The sequence below is a fragment of the Littorina saxatilis genome, linkage group LG5 (assembly GCF_037325665.1).
Source record: "Littorina saxatilis isolate snail1 linkage group LG5, US_GU_Lsax_2.0, whole genome shotgun sequence".
Classification (NCBI taxonomy): Eukaryota; Metazoa; Mollusca; class Gastropoda; order Littorinimorpha; family Littorinidae; genus Littorina; species Littorina saxatilis.
In genome coordinates, this window is record NC_090249.1 from 10,508,026 (window position 1) to 10,529,580 (window position 21,555).

Sequence of the window (21,555 nt, forward strand, 5' to 3'; positions counted from 1 at the left end):
TCGTGTGGCGTCAATCCATATTCCCGTTACTATTTTTAGAAGGTCACTGTCCACAACGCTCAATCCATATTCCCGTTACTATTTTTAGAAGGTCACTGTCCACAACGCTTTTATCCCGGCGAAGCCGGGTATTACTCTTCCTTATCTTCTCCAGTGTTTTGCGCGTTTATCTCCCTTCCTTCGTACGGTGCGCCGGCAAAGCCGGCGTACACCCGGCAAAGCCGGGTCCCCGGCGAAGCCGGGTATTCGGCTCTACTTCTTCCCGGCGAAGCGGGTATTCATCTAGTGATTTATAGATCTATCCGCCCACTGTTCAGAAGTGAATACATGTATAACTATTTCAATGTCGTGTAGCATGACGGTTTAAACATGTACTGCGATTCCGTGAAACAAGTTTGCAAATAAAGGCAAATTTGAAGGGCAATGTTTACGTTTTTGTAACGCATGAATGGTTGTTTAAGCGTAGAATGATATAACATTATTATTTTTCCATCTTTGACAACACTGGTGGAGTGGCCTAGCGGTTAAGACATCGGCCCCGACATTTCGAGGACCCGAGGTCTTGAGTTCGAATCCCTGCCAAGTCGTTTGTTTTTTCTGCTCGATCCTTCTTGACAAGTATGCCCAGCTTTGAGAGAGCAAACCGGATGTTACCACTGCAAAATTCAAGCGTTGACTGAAGCTCTCAAGGTCATACACGCCGTATAGATGGGGTTTCGGGTAGCGTTTGCTGTACAGAATTCTGTACATGATTTTCACCTTATCTTTTCAAACTCGTAGCCGCGGATAGTCATAAATAGACCACAGCTTTAAGTATGAGGTGTGCAATAGCGTTCGGATCGACGTTCGGAGTCCCGGCCTCGCATGGCAGGTTGAGGGTGCAGATCTTTCCGCCCAGGTCACCCTCTTGACGGTGTGCACACGCACACAAAAGACCAAGTATGCTCGATAGAGATCATGTAATCCTTGTCAGAGGTCGGATAGTTATAAAAGCACGAAAACAACCAACATGCATCACCCCAAAACCGGAGTATGACTGCCTGCGTGGGTGATAAAGAACGACCGATCACGTAAAAGTCCACTCGTGCCAACGATCGAGTGTACGAGGGAATTCCAGCTCACGAGTGCAATGAGAATCCTGTATCGTGCTACATACCTTAGAGCATGGAAACACTCTATCATATAAAAGCAAGTGTTGCGTCTATTTATCTGTCTGTTTATCGATCTACATTTGAAAAAAATAACTAAGCAAGCACTCACGCGGTCCAGAAAAAGTATATCAGTAAAAGACAAGAGCAATACTGACTTGCAAAGAGAGGACGGAATCACGCCAAATTCAATTTATATTTAAAAAAAACACAAACACACACACACACATTTAATCAACAAAGAAACAAGCCAAGAAAGAAATAACGAAAGAAAGGAAGAACGAACGAACGAACGAAAGAAAAGTCAAGAGAGAGAGAAAAAGAAAAAAAGAATAAAAAGGAGTAAGGGAAGAAAGAAGGAGAGAGAGAGAGAGAAAGAAAGAAAGAAAGAAAGAAAAAAGTAACAGAAAAAGAAAGGAGGAAGTGAACAAAGAAAGAAAGAAAGAAACAAACAAACAAACAAACGAACACACAAAGAAAGAAAAATAAACCCACCACCAAACAAACAAAGAAGAGCGTGCACATACGCGCACACACACAGACGGCGCGGGGACGGAAGCACTGTATAGTTAATTAAACATTACAGAAAGACTGTTGGAAAACGGATGCTTAAAACGCAGTAATCAAAATTTACAACAAAACAGAATATTTCAAAATTAATCCTGCTGTCGTATTTGTCTGCTTTCATCTTAATCCTCAAAGTTAAATATTCCAAATTATTCATTTATATCAAAATGTATCCTTGCACGAACGTTTTCAGTATAGAGCAGACCACAATGCAACTATGTCGTTTCTGAGTTGCCTCTCTGGTGAACTATCGCTATAGGCTGTTCCCCATCTCTTACGGTTGGGGTGTTTTGTTTCACAATAGCCCTTTACCTGATTAATCAACGGTATATTTTGTGTCCTGCTGTGCACTTTGATTTATTATGTTAACACCGTCGGAGAGCTTTCTGTTTTTGGTTAAGTAAATCTAAAAAAAAAAAAACTGTTGCAAATGGCGACAAGAAAAGCGTAATTATGCAGACAGTGTTTGTTCCCCTGACAATCGTGAACCAATAATTATTGATGAGAGAAAATCTGACTTCGGTGGTTCGTATTTTTTCTTTCTTTTTACTTTTAGTCAAGTTTTGACTAAATGTTTTAACATAGAGGGGGGAATCGAGACGAGGGTCGTGGTGTATGTGCGTGTGTGTGTGTGTGTGTGTGTCTGTGTGTGTGTGTGTGTGTGTGTGCATGTGTGTGTAGAGCGATTCAGAGTAAACTACTCGACTGATCTGTATGAAATTTTTCATGAGAGTTCCTGGGTATGATATCCCCAGACGTTTCTTCATTTTTTCGATAAATGTCTTTGATGACGTCATATCCGGCATTTTGTAAAAGTTGAGGCGGCACTGTCACACCCTCATTTTTCAATAAAATTGATTAAAATTTTGGCAAAGCAATCTTCGACGAAGGCCGGACTTTGGTATTGCATTTTAGCTTGGAGGCTTAACAATTAATTAATGACTTTGGTCATTACAAATCTGAAAATTGTAATTAAAAACATATTTTTATAAAACGATCCAAAATTACGTTTATCGTATTCTTCATCATTTTCTGATTCCAAAAACATATAATAATGAAAAATAGGAAACTCTATTTGTGAGATACTGGTGACTGCCGGTGCTTGAACCCCCAGGCTCCGGATCCGGCTCGCCGGATTTCGAGCCACTCCGTTTTTATAACTCTCGTCATGAAAAGTAGAGTTTATTGTGTTTGCGGCGCTTGTCTCTCCTCACAAAACGATCTTTTCGTTTATGTGTGATGATGTTATCTCTGTGCGTTTGGTATTTACCTACATTGTCAAAAAATAAAGATCAATCTTGTGGAAAGAAAGAAAAGAAAGAAAGAGATAAAGCAATAAAGCAAGTAAAATAGAAGAACAATCTATTACAAGATCAAGTGCACAGGAAGTGTAATCATTTAAAGTATCAAATCAGAACCAAAGACACAAAAAATTGCAAAATATGCGGGCAAACAAAACATACGACATTGTAAAATTTCTGAAGATCTACCGTTGCCCACAAAATACGGATTTCCCTTAAATTACTCAGGGCGGGTCGCAGAATATTCCAAACAAAGTTAAGCACAACCCTGACGAATCCATATCAGCACACACACATGCACACACGTAAGCACCCACACGTAAGATCAAACACACACACACACACACACACACACACACACACACACACATCCACGCACGCCAATACTCACACGCACGCACTGACTCACATGCACACATACACTCTCACCCTACCCCACCCTCTGGCTCCCTCTCTTTCACCCCCCCTCTCTCTCTCTCCCTCTCACTCACGGACGCCATGGCCTTGGAGGAGCAAGGGTCCGTTCAAAACAGTGAATAAAACATACTCTGCCTGTCCAATCTCGTGACACAACGCCGCACCCATGACTAAATTTAACACCACACGAGCGACAAACATACGATGACGCAGGCCGGATTCGGACGAAAGACAATCAAATGTGATGCAATTTGACTGGGATTTGGTAAGAAAAATAGTGACAAAGTAAGAAGCTGAAAGAAGGCAAGGGCATGTCGGTTTCTTGTCTTTACTGACAATGATTAAGATTCTGATTTTAAACAGCATGATCATAGTAAGGTAAATGATCTGCCGAGAAGTACAGAATACGAAAATAGAACCTAATATATTCTACATCACAAAGAGATCAAGAGAAAAAAAAAGAGTTTTGTAAAATGAGGAAGCACAGAAAAGCAAAGTCTTACCATCTTCTTCATAATGCTGGAAGTAGAAGACAAACTTTCTCATTGGCAGCCATTGGTAACGCCAGGTGATGTAACCAGCAAGTAACAAGATGAGGAGCAGAGCCGCCGCCACCCCAAGGCATCCTGCAGCTATCTGCCATGCCGTCACTGTGCCGTCATTCCCATCGCCACCTGTGACGTCATATTATTGTTTTCTTTCAAATGTGTTGAATTATTAATACATGTATAATTTATTCCTGTACTTTTGATTACATGAATACGACGAGTTTAAACAAATGTTTTCTTTGTATAAGACATAGTGACGCAAAACATATCGCACATGACAACAGGAAGGACAAGACATGATGAAGAACATGCACATATTATTATTTATTATTATGGGGAGCTTATATAGCGCGAACCACAACTGTGCTCTCCGCGCTTTACATATTAATTACACATAAAGAGAAAATAAAACTAAAAACAGATCATAAGAAGAAAAGAAAAGAAAAGAAAAGGATGAGGAGCGATGGGAATGGCAATCTAAAGCCGTATAAGTGGTTACATTTACCATAAACCCACTATCCCGCAACATTGTTTTTCCTACGCTGCAATGAATGCCCGGCGAAACAATGCGTTTTCCAATATTTCACATCTTAATGTATTTGTCGTATGATACACATTCGGCTTTGGTGTAAAACTACTTCTTTTTTCTGCAGCCAAACGAGAGAAAACCTAGAGAAAGAAACAGTGCCATCGTGCGTTAAGCACCGCAAGTGTCGGTGCTTGTGTTGTTGTTTTATGTAACAGCCAAACAACGAAGACATCAAACAAACAAAAGAAAAAAAGAAACAAGTCGCGTAAGGAGAAAATACAACATTTAGTCAAGCTCAGTCGAACTCACAGAATGAAACTGAACGCAATGCAACGCAGCAAGACCGTATACTCGTGGTCCTCCGCTCACGGCATAGGCAGTGAAATTGACAAGAAGAGCGGGGTAGTGGTTACGCTATGCTGCATAGCACGCTTTTCTGTACCTCTCTTCGTTTTAACTTTCTGAGCGTGTTTTTAATCCAAACATATCATATCTATATGTTTTTGGAATCAGGAACCGACAAGGAATAAGATGAAAGTGTTTTTAAATTGATTTCGAAAAAAAAAAATTGATAATAATTTTTATATATTTAATTTTCAGAGCTTGTTTTTAATCCGAATATAACATATTTATATGTTTTTGGAATCAGCAAATGATGGAGAATAAGATAAACGTAAATTTGGATCGTTTTATAAATTTTTAATTTTTTCTACAATTTTCAGATTTTTAATGACCAAAGTCATTAATTAATTTTTAAGCCACCAAGCTGAAATGCAATACCGAAGTCCGGGCTTCGTCGAAGATTACTTGACCAAAATTTCAACCAATTTGGTTGAAAAATGAGGGCGTGACAGTGCCGCCTCAACTTTCAGGAAAAGCCGGATATGACGTCATCAAAGACATTTATCAAAAAAATGAAAAAAACGTTCGGGGATTTCATACCCAGGAACTCTCATGTCAAATTTCATAAAGATCGGTCCAGTAGTTTAGTCTGAATCGCTCTACACACACACACACACACACACACACACACACACACGCACAGACAGACAGACACACATACACCACGACCCTCGTTTCGATTCCCCCTCGATGTTAAAATATTTAGTCAAAACTTGACTAAATATAAAAAGAAACAAGTCGCGTAAGGAGAAAATACAACATTTAGTCAAGCTCAGTCGAACTCACAGAATGAAACTGAACGCATTGCATTTTTTCCGCAAGATCGTACACTCGTAGCATCGTCTGTCCACCGCTCGTGGCAAAGGCAGTGAAATTAACAATCCAGAAAAGCGCGGTAGCGGTTGCGCTGAGGAGGATAGCACGCTTTTCTATATCTCTATTCTGTTTAACTCTCTGAATGTGTTTTTAATCCAAACATATCATATCTATATGTTTTTGGAATCAGGAACCAACAAGGAATAAGATGAAATTGTTTTTAAATCGATTTCGGAAATTTAATTTTAATCATAATTTTTATATTTTTAATTTTCAGAACTTGTTTTTAATCCGAATATAACATATTTATATGTTTTTGGAATCAGAAAATGATAAAGAATACGGTAAACGTAATTTTGGATCGTTTTATAAAAAAATATTTTTAATTACAATTTTCAGATTTTTAATGACCAAAGTCATTGATTAATTTTTAAGCCTCCAAGCTGAAATGCAATACCAAAGTCCGGCCTTGGTCGAAGATTGCTTGGCCAAAATTTCGATCAATTTGATTGAAAAATGAGGGTGTGACAGTGCCGCCTCAACTTTTACAAAATGCCGGATATGACGTCATCAAAGACATTTATCGAAAAAATGGAAATAAAAGGCTGGGGATATCATACCCAGGAACTCTCATGACAAATTTCATAAAGATCGGTCCTGTAGTTTACTCTGAATCGCTCTACACACACACACAGACACACACATACACCACGACCCTCGTCTCGATTCCCCCCTCTATGTTAAAACATTTAGTCAAAACTTGACTAAATGTAAAAAGAGAAGACATTCCAGCACGCTCCATCTGTTCTGAAAAAGCTTAGAAACCCCGCCCTCAAGGTAAAGCTTCTTTTGTACATTTGTACCTTCACGAACGGCTTTCCAACGTTTCAAGCATTTTAAAGAATATAAGATATTACTTGGTTCACTATGATTCACTTCAATGTGTAATACACGATAAAGAAGATGGACTATCAATCGAAGCAAAGTCGACAGTGTATTGTGAAAAACATTTTATTTAATTCAGGCTTTTAAAAACACAAACTATTATGTTCTTGCAATAGATGTACAATGTATATGTGAACAGCTCAGATCATGGGTAATTTTAACACCTTCACATTTAAATGCTTATTTTATAGCCATCCATTGAATTGAGAAGAAAACAAAGCATACTAAACTGCTAAGCATGAATCAAACAATAAGAAAATAAAAAGAACCAACAGCATCGTTTTGTATGTGTGGGTAGTAAACACGTTTTATTTACAAAACACGGCGGAAAATGGCGACAAATTTGTTGCACAGCGACAGGTCACTTTCTTCAACCAAGGCCAGTACTTTCATACATGACAAAGGAAAGCAAATATGGCCTGAATAATAAAGTTATAGTGTTCCTTTGCGTGTCTGAGTGATAAACTGTTTTAACCAACTATCTTCTGAAACGTAATTGCACTCAGCAGATTTGTCTTCCGCTCATAACTTTCGTGTCACACGGTCTTTGCGACAAACAGATAGATCGCATTCTCGCAGAAAATCATTGACAACACAGACCAGTCAATTGTAGCATTGCATTTGGGAAGGGCTACTATTATAGTGTGTTTTAAGAAAGAAAAACATTACAGTATCGGCAGAACACGACCAAATGAGTTTTCGTGTCACAGCGTTATGGGCGTGAGATTGTGTTCTCACACTGTAGCAAAATCATTGACAACACAGACAAGTCAGTTTTAGCATAGACATTGGGAAAGGCTACTATTATAGTGTGTTTTAGGAAAGAAAAACATTATAGTATCAGCAGAACACGACCAAATCATGACAAATGAGTTTGCGTTTTGGGCGTTATGGGCGTTTTTTCACACTGCAGATCATATCTCAAAAACTACGGAGTGGATCTTTATGAAATTTGATATGGATATTTTTGACTGGATTTTCTCATAGAAGGTTTTTCCGTTTATTGATAGGACAGTTTGATGACGTCATATTTTACCGTTTGCCAAAAGGTCGAGGCAGCACTTTCACAGTTACAGTTTTTCATCAATTTGATCGAATTTCTTATCACACAATCTCAGATCTAGGCCGGATTATGGGATTGCATTTCAGTTTGGTCACTTAAAGTTTTGTTTTTGAAATGTTTGTTCGAAATATGTCATTTTTTCAAATTTTTAAAAACTAATATTTGAAACAAAAAATTTATATTGGTGTATTCCCTATTGCGTCCTGTATCTAAAACTATATAGTTTTGTTGTTTTGTATTGATAATTATGCTTAAAAATGAAGAAAACCGATAAATAACCACTATCTTTATTTATGAAAAAAGACACTTAAAAACAACTTCTATCTATTCCTTACCATTTTCTGATTCCAAATATATATAGTTTCATGGTGTTTGACGTTGAAAATAGGCTAAAACTTAACAAACTCGGATCGTTGAATGGAAATTATACTTCCAAGCTCCGTGCAGCTGACAACATGATAAAAACACGTCATTTCAAGTGTGGAACACGCTCATGACGTCATACTGAAAGGTGATGAATTATGGCTTCACCTTGCGATGTTTCATTTCAAACATGGTAACATTTTTAAAGGGGTTTCTTTCTCAGATTTCTGTTTGCCCTCTGTCTGTCTCTCTATGTCTCCGTCTGTCTGACTGATTCAATTAAATGTGTAATTACTTAGTTTTGCAAAAGTCAAACTAAGTAGGATATACCTAATTGATTCAGGTCTCTAAATTCTTATTGTAAAATTGTGAGTTTTATTCAAAACAAATTTAATTGGTGTTTTAAACTCAATATGGGGCATGCTGTGATGAGTAGAAGAATGTGTGCTTACGAGCAGAAAAAGCCCATCAAAGTCAAGAATCGTGTTTTTCTTTTTCTATTTTCACCTTGTAGCTTCATACAGACACTAAGCAACAGTGTAGTTCCACTTCCAGTGCAATATCTTGTACTTTAATTTTGACCATCTGTGTAACACTTTATTGACCCATGATCTGAGCTGTTCACATATATTACATGTCAGACTCTAAGTCATACAGAGTTCTTGCCATTGAAGTACAATGTACATATCAGACTCTAAGTCCAACAGAGTTCAAGTGCTCCTTTATTCTCCTGACGAATACTGACATTCGTATCTCAAAACCAGATTATAGGTACCTTTCTGCGCGATTTAAAACAGTTTATATTTGGTGAAAAACTCCCATCAAAACGCATTTAGTGACAACTGTGTCCTATATCTGACCTCTGTGAATTCTGAACGTGCCCCCGCCCTGAAGAAGAAATGCAGGATTAGCCGACAGAAATAGGACAGAAATCTTAGCACTTTGTTTCTTGGTCATTCAGGAACAAAAAATAAGTGCACATTTAAACCCATAAGACAGGGGTAGAGCTGGACAGCTTGGGTCTGGTTTTAGCAAAGGAGGGACAGGGAGGACATGACAAGGAATGGAGAGAAAGAAGGGGCGAGAGAAAAAGACTGAAGAATGCGGGTCAAAATACAGAGGGTAAACTAGACTTGTTGATCTTTTTTATTTTTCTTGTCCTCCATGCCTGACAAACATGCATTTAGCCTCGTTCTCAGGAAGGGCGAGTTAACGGATGGAAGGATTCGGGTTAGTTTAGAGGGTAAGCTAATCTTTTCCTTTCTTTTAGTTTTCTCTCCCACCGAGCGTGAAAAGGGTTGAGTGTCGCACCCAGTCTAGGGCAGGTGTCAGCGTCATAAACTCTCAACATGTGCGACCTCCGCCACCCTCACGTGTCCTTCACTATTCTTTATGGCTGGAATTAGCGAGTTGGACGTGCGAAAGCCGCCACTGTCACACTAAGATCCTCTCTGCGGTGGTGATGATCTTTTTAACCAAAACACCTGTGCGGTGTGGTCTCACTCACTGACCCTTTGCAGTTGGGGGTGCGAGAACAATGTTTTATTCGTGGTCATGGCTTCGTTTCAGTCGTTGGGCATGCGTGAACGGACTTCCCTTGCCATCACCTCTGTCAAATCTCGGCCAAAATGAAACAGTATTCCTTTAAATCTGGATTAACAGCGGGTAGAAAGCTAACTGGAACCATGACAAAAATGTTTTATTTGTGGTCGTGGCTTACTTTCGGGCATCAGTCGTGCTTTAGGGGACTTTTCTCACCATCAACTCTTTGAAATCATTGCCAAAATGGCAAAATATTGGTTCAGAGCTGGATTAACAGGGTTATGTTAAGGGGATAGAAAACTAACCATGAGATTTTTGTTGTTGTTGGTGGGTTTCCTTTGGGGCGTTGGGCATGCTTGAAAGAACATGCCCTGACATCGGATCTCCTAAATGTCTCCGAAGATTGAATCACCCTTGGCTTTGATAAGGAATCATGCAACAGAGAAAACCGTTACTTTTTAAAATCCAATCTCCTGTCTTAAAATCAAGATAGAATTGAGACTCGAGTCAATTGAGCAAACGGGCAGAGGTGGCACGGAAATCAAAAATTTGCTTCTTTGGCAAGCTTTTCAATTTTTGTTTCAAGGTTGTAGATAAAATACTCAGTGTTTTTTTTCCCTAAAAAGTGTTATTTAATTATGGGTAAAAATGTACGTTTTTGTGCTTTTTGGTGATAAAACATGTAGTTTTGGGGAAACATGTAGTTTTGGGGAAACATGTAGTTTTGGGGAAGCATGCATCTTCCAGAAAATTAAAGATAGAAATTTAAAGGTTCTGAACTTGTCAAATCCAGGTGCACGGAGCCCCTGGGGCTTTTAGTCATACCTCAGGCAGCTACCCGTTAGAAGAACTACCAAGTTTCATTGACTTGCACCCAAAGAGTCAAGAACTGCGATTTTTTTATGAATTAATTTCGTATTCGGACCCGGCTGGTCTTGACCTATTTTTGGATCTAAATTTAGATCAGGTAGATCACCACATCATGCACAAAAAGACACGTCACTAGCAAACTATGTCAGACGTCATCATGAGTTTGTGTAAAACAAAATGGAGGCCGGAATCACTCAGTTGAATCGAACTCCGACCAAACACCACGTAATAACTAGGTTAATTTATGCACTCGCGTGAACAAGAAACTGTCGAGCTTCACAGATGTCGTCGTTGGGTAGTTTTGGGTTTGTTTTACTACCATAGGAGGATCTTTGAACTGTAAATGCACTCAGCTGCAACAAAAACGCAAAACGAAGGCTGTGAGCTGCACTGTGCCTTTAAAGTATGTTTTATTTTACTATAAACAGTTCCCTACATGCAATAAAAGAGCAATTTCTTCATTTAAAAAAACCCCCAGATTTTGTAGAGTAGCATGACAGTTTTAAGGCAAAGTACATTTTGTGCAAACACGAGACTCCATAAAATAAACGCTAGCGAGTTGTACCAAAAATGCATCGTAGACCTTGATTCAATTAACAGTCATGAGATCACAAAATTGTACCATGCACCAGAAATAACTTTGAACAAATTTCAGTTAAGTTCTAGAGGTACCAGTCTAAATTTTATTCCGCAAATCTAAGAGTAGGGTAATCAGCAATAACCACTGTTTTCTGAGACCTCGGAAAGGCGTTGTCCAAATCGTAAAGCATAACCCTACTAAGTCCTTCATTATTCTCCCCTGCTGCGCGGCCGATTGCTTAAAGGCACAGTAAGCCTCCCATAAACCATCACAGACACTGTTAGGCTTTTACACACAGTACAAACACCCTTTCATTTAAACACTCACCGCTTGAGAACATCCTAGGTGCCCTCCGTAAAGAGCGAGCAATTTTCAAAGAATTTATTTTTGCGTGGTTTATCTGAGCCATCGTGAACCCGTGTGATCCAGTTTCCCTTTTTCACAATGTTGTCGTTAGTTTGTAATTCGCTGTGAGCTTATCTGCAATAGCACGTTATTATGTACCTCTGACTATGCACGAAACAAACGGCTGTGGTTCACAAGAACTCTAGCGATGGCTTTTGACTGTTCAGAGGAACTGGCGATTGGCATAAACCGTCGTCTGCTACGAGAACCACGACCTTGCGTGACCCTGGTTCCGGGCTTTTCTTTTTTCAAACTTTCAAATTTCGAATTGTACTGATCTTGTCTTGATGAAAAAAGAATTCTTTTATGATTTAAGAATGTTTGTGTCACAAGCTGTCAATTTATTATTTAGATTTTAAAAGTTAGGTCTAGCGCCAAAACGCACCACGGTCCGATTGTGTGAGGAGACAATCCGCAAAATTAATTCTTTGAAAATTGCTCGCTCTTTACGCAGGGCACCTAGGATGTTCCCGTTCGGTGAGCGTTCAAATGGAAGGGTGTTTGTACTGTGTGTAAAAGCCTGACAGTATCTGCAATGGTTTACGGGAAGCTTACTGTGCCTTTAACATACTGTACCTGATTTAATGAAGCAATTAGTTTATTAACCTTTTATTGATGGCCGCAGGAGCGGTCATCTATTGGAATGCATTCGGAGAGGTGACATGTCTCGTTTTGTTACCGTTCTCACGAGATCAGTTACAGGTTATTTTGTCTCTCTCTCTGTATGTATGTCTTTGTCTCCCTCTGAGTCTCTCCGCTTCTGTCTTTCTATGTCTGTCTCTGTCTATGTGTGTGTGTGTGTCTCTCTCTCTCTCATCCGACTCCTGGCACACAGGTCAAAGCAGAGGTTAACTTGAGTGCACGTGTACCTAGCAGGAGGGGGGTGATTCGGGTCAGAAGTGGGGTAAAGCACGTTGGTCTTCAGTCTTTGGGTTATAGCTTTCAGTGGAGAAGATGCCAATATGAAATTGCACTATGCTCTACTATTTAGGATATGCGCCGAAATGGCTGCGATCTGCTGGCCGATGTGAATGCGTGATGTATTGTGTAAAAAAATTCCATCTCACACGGCATAAATAAATCCATGCGCCTTGAATATGTGCGCGATATAAATTGCATAAAATAAAAAAAATAAAAAAATAAAATCTCTGCGCTTAGAACTGTACCCACGGAATACCCGTTCTTTGTCCCGTTCCCGTACCAACCAAGGAATGCTGCCACAACAATGGAACGCTGCGCAAACGGCCGTTTTTTGGCATCTTTCAGCAGCGTCTGACCATAGTGGCAGCCGTCCTTGGTCGGTAAGGGAACGGGACCTAGAACGGATGTGTGGAATGCGGGTAAAACTCAGTGTGTGAGAGCGCTACCGTTGCGTTACCGTTGTTTTAAGTTCCTTTAACGATCCAAGCGTTCCGTTACCGATGGGTTGAGGTTCCATTACCGTTCATTCTGATCGGGAGGGGAACGGCTAAAAATTTGAACATGCAGCCCAAACTCAGCCGTCCCTACCGACCCTACCGTTCAAAGCAGTTCCGTTAACGATCAGTTACGTTCATTGCGGTTCTGTCCCGATCCCTCCCGTGCCCGCACCGTTCCTTGGTCGGTACGGGAACGGGACCTAGAACGGTTGTGTGGAAAGGGGGTATAAGACTCGACCACTTGGCTTATGGTGGAGACAGCTGGAAGATCTCTGGATATAATTGAAGAGGAGTAGTCTTCCTTTTAGAAAATGTGTACTCTGCCTTGCAGATTACAAATTTGTGCTGTCGGGGCTGGGTAAAGGGAGTGGAGGTGGGGGGTGGGTAAGCGAGGGGTAAGAGAGACGAAAGAAAAAACTGGACAGGGAAAAGTCACTGCCTGAAGTATTCAATAAAGCCACACACACAAAAAAGAAATTACCACATATGCAGGTTTTCAATTCATATTTTTGCAAAGTATCTGCACAAGCATGTGTGCCTCTGTGAGTATGTTCGTGGCCTGTATCCTCAGGAATTTGAGGATTTCTTTTATCTCTCTTTTTCTGACACCGTTGATTTAACGTCATTTGTACAGGACAGTTTTGTTTTCCTTTCAGTTGTAAGTTGTAGTAGTTTGACCTTATTGTTTTAGGACAAGTAGAGCTCGTTCACCAGTAGCAAAGATTCACTCAGTCCGTCAGTGTGCCTGAGTGTGTGTGACTGATGGGGGGGGGGGGGGGGCTGAGCCTCCCGTGACCGGCCACCTGCAATGTACGGACAGGTTTGCACTGGCTCAAGGGTGTCCGTTCATGAGAGGGTAACAGCAAAACTAGTGTGAAACATAAGTAATCAATTTATCCACTTGACTATATTCACAACAGGGACCTATATCACTCTTCTTTGCATGTTTTTATGCCTACGGATTTTCAAATACTCTGCAACACATGTAACCCAAATTCAACATGTGCCCGTACAATACCGCTTCTTTTATGAAAACATTGCTTCGGCCATGTTGATTTTAATCAACCAATTTTCTTGTATTATATTAAGTGTGTGTGTGTGTGTGTGTGTGTGTGTGTGTGTGTGGGGGGTGTTTATGCGTTTATATGTGCGTGTGTGTGTGCGTCTCTCTCTCTCTCTCTCTCTCTCTCTCTCTCTCTCTCTCTCTCTGTTTCTCTCTTATTGTAGGAGACATGGATGACCCTAATATTAAATCAGCTTTTCTTGCCAAGAGGTAGGCATTTCCATTTTGTTAGTGTGGAACATTGAACGAGCTTTGTGACGGGAAGGAACAAGGCTGCACGTTTTTGACTTTGTCGACAAGCAATCATCTCCCGTGATGAGTCACTTACGCAAAAGATGTATAATTCAGGCACGCCAAGACTAAAAGCTTTCAAAGCATCAGCATTACTAATTTGACATGCATACTGCACAGCAACATTTTACTACAGTCATGATAGTTTTGTAAGCGTATGCTAAGGATGAAACTTTCACTTAGACAAATGAATGAATGGCTGAAAATAAAAGTTACCCGAAAGTGTAACGATATTATACAGAAAGTGTTAATTATATTGGAAAAAATGCTGCTGTAAATTGACTGTTTATGAAAAGCTGTGGGAGAAATAGAGAGGGATCTATCGCAAAATGAAACAAGAAGCAAATCGACAAAAAAAGGTTCCAACGGTCTCAACAGAGAAAAGAACGAAGACAGAAGGGGTCGAAAATACGTGTTAATTGCTGGCAATAGGTGCTACCGTATCAACACTCTTCTAGGTTCAATTAGCAAATGAGAATGGTGTAAAAAGAACAAAAACCGACGAAAGCAATACATATAAAACCATGATCAAGCTTGTTTCCGATTTGTAAACACAGACCAAATGAACTGACAAAGAGAGTTTAGAATTGCAAGACTATTTTTCATGATGTCCGTTAGATAACATTTTTGTGTGTGCTTGACAAGATTGCACATGTCAAATGACAATGATATTTGAAGGACGATGATTGTGAAAGTGAAGAACGTTCAAGCGAATACGACGAAGAAGATACAATGCAAGATCACGACGACGACGTCAGCGACGACGACGACCACAACAAAGAAAGAGTCTGGATCTGGATCTGGAACTGGTAAATGTACGTTGCATGAGCCAGTATTGGCTATCGTCGCAACGGAAACTGGGAGAGCGCAGCGCCTATTCAAAAATTGCCTCTATTTAATAATGGGCATATAGTGATGTTAAAAGTGTTTGCCCCACTTTTCTTGCTCTACAGTTTCTTTAAAAGTTCCTGTACTGTTCACTGCTGATTTTCCACCAGCTCATGGTCTAAAGTAAGGTTTTGATCAAAACCATGCAGCTAAACAACCAAACAACAACCAACCGACCAACCTAACCACCAAGACTCTTCTCACAGATGTAACTATGGACGAAAACGATAATAATAATTACAACGACAATAATCACATTAATATAATAACATCAACATAATCACAACAGAAAAATCACTCATCCCTCTCACCTGGCCATGGTGACGGCGTGGGCTTCAGCTCGTCGCAGTAGACGCCGGTGTAGTTGTGCTGGCAACGACACACCATCTCGCCAGCCATCACCACACACGTACCGTGGTCACCGCAGTTCATCTCGCATCGCTTGCTGCAGAAAATCCCCGTCCAGCCGACCTCACACTCGCAGCTGTACGACCCATTTCTCGAGGCACACGTGCCGTGGACGCAGTTGAGTTTGTGACAGGGCTGCACGCTGTCGTGCACGCAGACTTGGGTGTACGTGCGGTTGAAATCGAAGACGCATCGCCCGCCGTTGAGAACGCAGTCTGCGCCGCAGGATTCTGGGTCGTCCGGCCACCATGGTATTGCGTCTTCGCGGATGTCGTTGTTGTTGCTGTCGGTGTTTGATGTGTTGGTGTGAATGTTGTGCGGCTGTGGTTCTGAGCTTTTAGCAAGACTACTGCTCCTGGAACTGTTTCTGTGGTTACCTGAAGCAGTCAGCGAACTACCGCCTTGCTTATCACTTTGATCAGTATTATCTTGGGTGTCGTTGCGACCCCCAAGCCCTGATCCTCCGCTGTTCATCATCGGAAAAACTGGTGGAATACGCTGGTGACTGTCCCCAGACAACGCGTCACTTGAGTCGCCAGTGACGTCACCAGGACCCAGAGACCCCAGGGAAGCTAGCGCTGACGCCAGTTGAGCCGGAGACGCACGAGCTGCGTCATCTGAGGGACCCGAGTCACTGTGGCCAAGATTCAAAGACCCCAGGGTCATTCCTGGCTTGACACTAGAGGCACCTCCACCAAGATTAAGATCATCGAGAGACAGCGACCCCATCGCTAAACCGAGGTGGGGAAGATGGTGCTGCGAGTCCGAGGAGGACTGGGGGTTTGTCGGGAAGGACTGAGGTGGAGAGTCTGAATCTCTATCAGTACCTCCGCCTGGCAAGGCAACACCTCCGTCCATAAGACCAAGACTTCCATCTCCGCCAAGCTGAAGACCTCCTCCCTCGGTAAGACCGGTCTCGCTACCGGCAGCAGCGTCTCCATCCGTTATTCCCGGACCTCCATCGCTGGGCACAGGAGTAGCTCCATCCAGCGTACCGTGTTCTCGCCGCTGTTTGAGAACCTCTCTCAGCCTCTGCAGTTCACCAGGGCACCAGTGAAGCCCTGGGCTCCGAGCGCAGATACAAAAGCTAACACAGTCGGACACGTTCAGGGCGCACCTGCCCGCGGGTGTGCAGAGCTCGGGTACAATGTCACAGCAGCGAGAAGTGTAAGAGTTAGAGGAGGCGTGCTGCAGGTCACTGAACGACAGGCGGGTCAGTCTCGGCAACGATGACGACATCCGATTCTCGTCATCTCCTTTGTTGGCTGTTTGTTCCAGCTGTTGTCCTGGGTTGCTACCCAAGTTTGGGGCGTTATCCAGTCCTGTGAACTGTGCAGGTGGCAATCCACCCGTATCAGTTCCATCGGTTATGTGAACCAGTTGGAGGAATGCGAGTTGAGCCACAAGTACGGCTGCGATCAGCCGGGAGCCCAACATTGTCCGAGTTTTTATGTGAAGGCAAAGGACAAAACTGAACCAATTCTGAAATTTTCACTTCGTCTCCGATCCTTCTCTCTCATTTTTGTTCAGTTTTGGATGGCGGCAATGAGACAATTCTGAGGTGATCGTAAATCAATCTGTTCAATCTGTTTGAAGCACGTGAAACGTCATTGTCGATACCCGTGGTAAAAATGTAGTAATCGTTTACAATAAGCACACACAAAACTTCTACTCATGCAAACATAAAAACTGCAAACGTTTGTGCACAGTTGTCACAGGATTACAACAACAACAAAACTCCGTAGAACTGTAATCACATTGGTGAGAAAATTCTCTGTTCACACAATTATTAAACAAATGTATACAACAGTGGATTTACAGCAGCGTCCAGTTCTCAAAAGGCCAAAAGAGAGATGTTTTATCCTTAAAAATGTATTTGGAATCCGAAGAGCAGTCACAGAAAGCGTGGTGAAGATTTCTTTGAGTATTTGCAAGGTGTCGCGAAAAGGCGCAATAATCTCCTGATGTTGGGTTCATTTCCCTACAGTTCGCAAGAGTTCGGTGATCTCCGAACGGTGGCACAACACTGTTCATCTCCTGAACACTTTCCAAGAGCTGAGCTTCCTTACAACACATGCGCTACACTTACACAAACTTCTCTCTCCCCCTTTTGGTCTTCATTATAATTTCAGTGTAACACTGGTACTTTCATTCGCGTGTTGAATACGGTAGGCCGAAAGCGCGCAACATCGGTTAAACTAACTAATAGCTTAAATAACCGTTCGGTCTCAAAGCCTGTGTTCTAGAAAGGGGCAGTCCGTTTATTCTTCTAAGCACATTTAAAGGCACTGTTTTCCCGGAAATATTGCTAGGTTTCATTTATCACAAAAATACACAGTGCGCCGTAGATCGAAAATACAGGTTCTTTTTTTTTCGAACTTCAGACAAACACTATGACGAGCAACTCACACAAGACACGCGCGTCAGTATAAAAGACCGTGGAAGGTGTGGCAAAATCTTAGGCGCCTCAAAGCAAGCTAGTCGGGAGAAACGACAGCGTTTGGGAATGCGACCAAATGACAACACGTTGCAAGGCACGTAGCGCAACAGACATGCGGCCACTTTATGAACTCTGTAGATCCATCACTGTGACACATTCAGCACCGATGGAGGGAGTTTCTGTTGGGGGGTCCCGTCTTGTTGCACCGTGAACACTGAGGTCTTCCTCAGTTGACAGCATGCCTTGCCTTGTAACACTGAAAAAGAAAACATGTCGCCGCTTGGTTTGAAGTTGAGGAGAATTCGTGATTAGCCACCCCTACCCCCAAAAAACAACAACAACAACAACTAAACAAACAAAACAAAAACAAAACAAAACACAACACAAATACACCAACAACAAATAAACAAACAAGCAAACAAACAACATCCCGCCTACCACTCCTCGCTATTTTGTGATTAAATACAATTTTTCTTTCCTTGTTCACAAAGTTCGTAATCTACACCTTTGTTTTACTGTTTGAAGGATTTTATTTTACTTTTTATAACTAATCTTTTTTGTCGTTCTGTCTTGCTTTATACGATATCTGAAATGGCTTTTGCAAACAAAAGAATACTCTCAATTAATCTTTCAAAACTTCTGCCGAAGAATTGAAACTTTGGTAATTTCGTTATAATCTCTTGTCAAACCGGCTCAAAAACGATTGCTGCATTCCACTGTTACATAGTTGTGTTAACAAAATTCTGTCTTATACCAGTAGTTGAAAGCATCACGGCAGTCTGACCCAGTGATCTTATTCTTCAAGGATCGGCAGTAACCCATAACAACGTTTTACTTTCAACATAATATAATACGTGTTTGACACGATGTGACATGTAAGATTTCTAAATGGAATCTGAACATTTGAGAAGTAATATTTATAAATTAGATGGTATGTCGGTTCAACACCTATAGTCAAAACGCGGTGTCTTTCTTTTTGGACATTGCAAAGGTTTAGGGTTGTATAATGTTTTGGTCGAAGGGTGGAAATGGTAATATAAACAAAGATGTTTCCTTGATTTTGCCCAAGAGGATTTAGTCTTACTTAAAATGTAGTCAAGTTTTGACTAAATGTTTTAACATAGACGGGGAATCGATACGAGGGTCGTGGTGTATGTGTGTATGTGCGTGTGTGTGTGTGTAGAGCGATTCAGAGAAAACTACTCGACCGATCTTCATGAAATTTCACATGAGAGTTTCTGGGTATGATATATATATATATATATCCATTTGACGGTTTTTTTCTTCATTTTTTCGATAAATGACGTCATATCCGGCCTTTTGTAAAAGTTGAGGCCGCACTGTCACGCCCTCATTTTCCAATCAAACGAATTGAAATTTTGGTCAAGCAATCTTCGACGAAGTCCGGACTATGTGAATGAATTTCAGCTCCGCAGCGTAAAACCTTGTTAATTAGTTTGCTCATTAAAGTTGTCATTAAAATCGAATTTTCACTAACAGATTCAAAAATGATTGCATCGTATTCCCCAACTTCTGCTGATTTCAAAAACATATACATATGTCATGTTTACTATAAAAATGTGCTCAGAATTACAGAAAATAGGTTTAAGTAAGTACTGCGTTCGCGCGCTACGCGGAGAGGAGCGTGACCCGTCTCGGGTTTTCGGTGTGGTTAGTCGAGACTATCTTAATATGGTCTCGGCGATGACTGTTTTTTGGTGTTAATCTTGTACTTTGATGCCGACAGCTAAATGTTTTCATATCGCTTCACGCGACTTGTTTGAGATTGTTTTCGTTTCAGTTAATTCCTTTATATTAGGTGTTCTGCGTTGTTTTTAAAAGTGACAAGGATTGGAATTCGCTATTTTAAGCTTAATGTTGTGTACCCGACCAGACATGTGTCAACTTCGAATCGTAAATCAGTGTTCTTTTTGTTTGTTAAGCTCATTAACTAACCTCATGGCACGCCAGTTAAAATGGACATAACAAAGTGCCTCACATTTCGCAGGACAACGGGACTTTAAAGGCACACTCCGTCCCGTGAAAAATCTGGTTCACCATCTCAGATCTGGCCAGACTTTTACATGGGAAAAGAACATCCCTCCATTTTGACACGTATCAAAATTCAACAGCCTGGCTGCCTCCTGTGCAGAGTGGGAATTTGTTTAAAAAAATACATGTATTTCACACTGCCACTGCCACGGTCCGTTAACAAACCAATATATATGAAACAAAAAAAAGATAAATATCAGAGTGCGTCCAAGTGTTGGATTCTTTTCACGGGAAAGACTTAGCCTTTACAAACAGTCGTCTGCAAAAAATTCCTTCACATTTTGTCTGCACCCAAACGAGGCTGTATGAGGTTAATTGACTGTAAAGAAGAGAACGTCGGTCACAGCTAGAGTAATGGACAGCGTCACACAAACAAACATTTCATATACTTTTCCACTCATAACCTCACAGCAGTCTCATTTCATAAGAATGTTAAGGTCCAGTAGACTCTTATCTAAGAAAGCGATGACAGTCTTGAAACAAGCGGCAGTTTTCCTGTGTCTAATTTCTTTTACTGATACTGTTAATACTTTCAATGCTTGCTCGAAACATCAATCAACAATCACGCACACACGCACGTAGGCAAGTATGCAAGCAAACGACCCACATTTTGTAGAAAAAAACCACTCTTCACCATCAGCGGACAGTTTCTGGTCGAGGCAAACACACGTCTAGTCTACAATAGTTCTCTTATACTGGGCTCGAAGACAAAAGATGACCATTGTATGCAACAGCACACGAGTAAGTTTTACCGTCTTAGCTACACACAAAGTCTTACCTTGCTTGGTATGCACCACGGGAATCTTCACTGGACTGGTCAGTAGGACAAAGCACGATTCCAACCACCTGCAAACTCGAACTTCGAACACGACGAACTAAAAACTCAGTAAGCTTAACAAGTTATTGTTTCAACAAACAATGAACACACAACAGGCTAACCGGAGCACACTTGTCCAAAAACAAACCGTTATTCCAACGACATCTCCGTTTACCGCGGCAGTCAACTTCTCACCATGTCGTGTCACTTTCATACCAACGGACCCAAGAACGGTAACTCGCGCTACTAAACGCGAAGTCGGCAGACGACCTACGACATCGTGAACCGGATGGGCGATAGAATATGTCGCGGTTAAAGCACAAGAGTGAAGGAAAAGACGCTTTTCTGACAGCGAAGATGTTTTAAGATGGTGCAAAGCCATAAAGAGGGGTTCAGAGACTGAAGTGGACAGGTCGGTAGGCATGCCAGGGCCTCAACATAGGCACTTAACTCGAGTTTTGTAAGGAGAGAGAAAGAGAGAGAGACAGAGACAGAGAGACATGCAGGCAGGCAGACAGACAGACAGACAGAGTCAGAGACAGAGGGAGAGAGGTGAACAGAGAGAGAGAGAGGGAGAGAGAGCGGTTGCACTGAACCGACCTGAACTTAAAATAAAAATTTGTAACAATCATTCACGCCGTGGATCGTGTAACTCTGCATTTGCGCCACCGCAACTTTTTAT

At 41.3% G+C, this 21,555-nt stretch overlaps 1 protein-coding gene across 1 annotated transcript in view; it reads right to left on the minus strand.

Annotated features, from left to right (window-relative positions):
• The window catches only part of LOC138966274 (uncharacterized), a 41,499-nt gene extending 23,268 nt beyond the window's left edge, over positions 1-18,231 (minus strand). The window contains exons 1-2 of the mRNA XM_070338426.1: positions 15,468-18,231; positions 3,937-4,107 (exon numbers count right to left, since the gene is read on the minus strand). Coding sequence (XP_070194527.1) covers positions 3,937-4,107; positions 15,468-17,001 — 1,705 coding nt within the window. The 5' untranslated portion in view covers positions 17,002-18,231. The remainder of the gene's footprint in view (positions 1-3,936; positions 4,108-15,467) is intronic.
• Between the last annotated feature and the right edge of the window lie 3,324 nt (positions 18,232-21,555).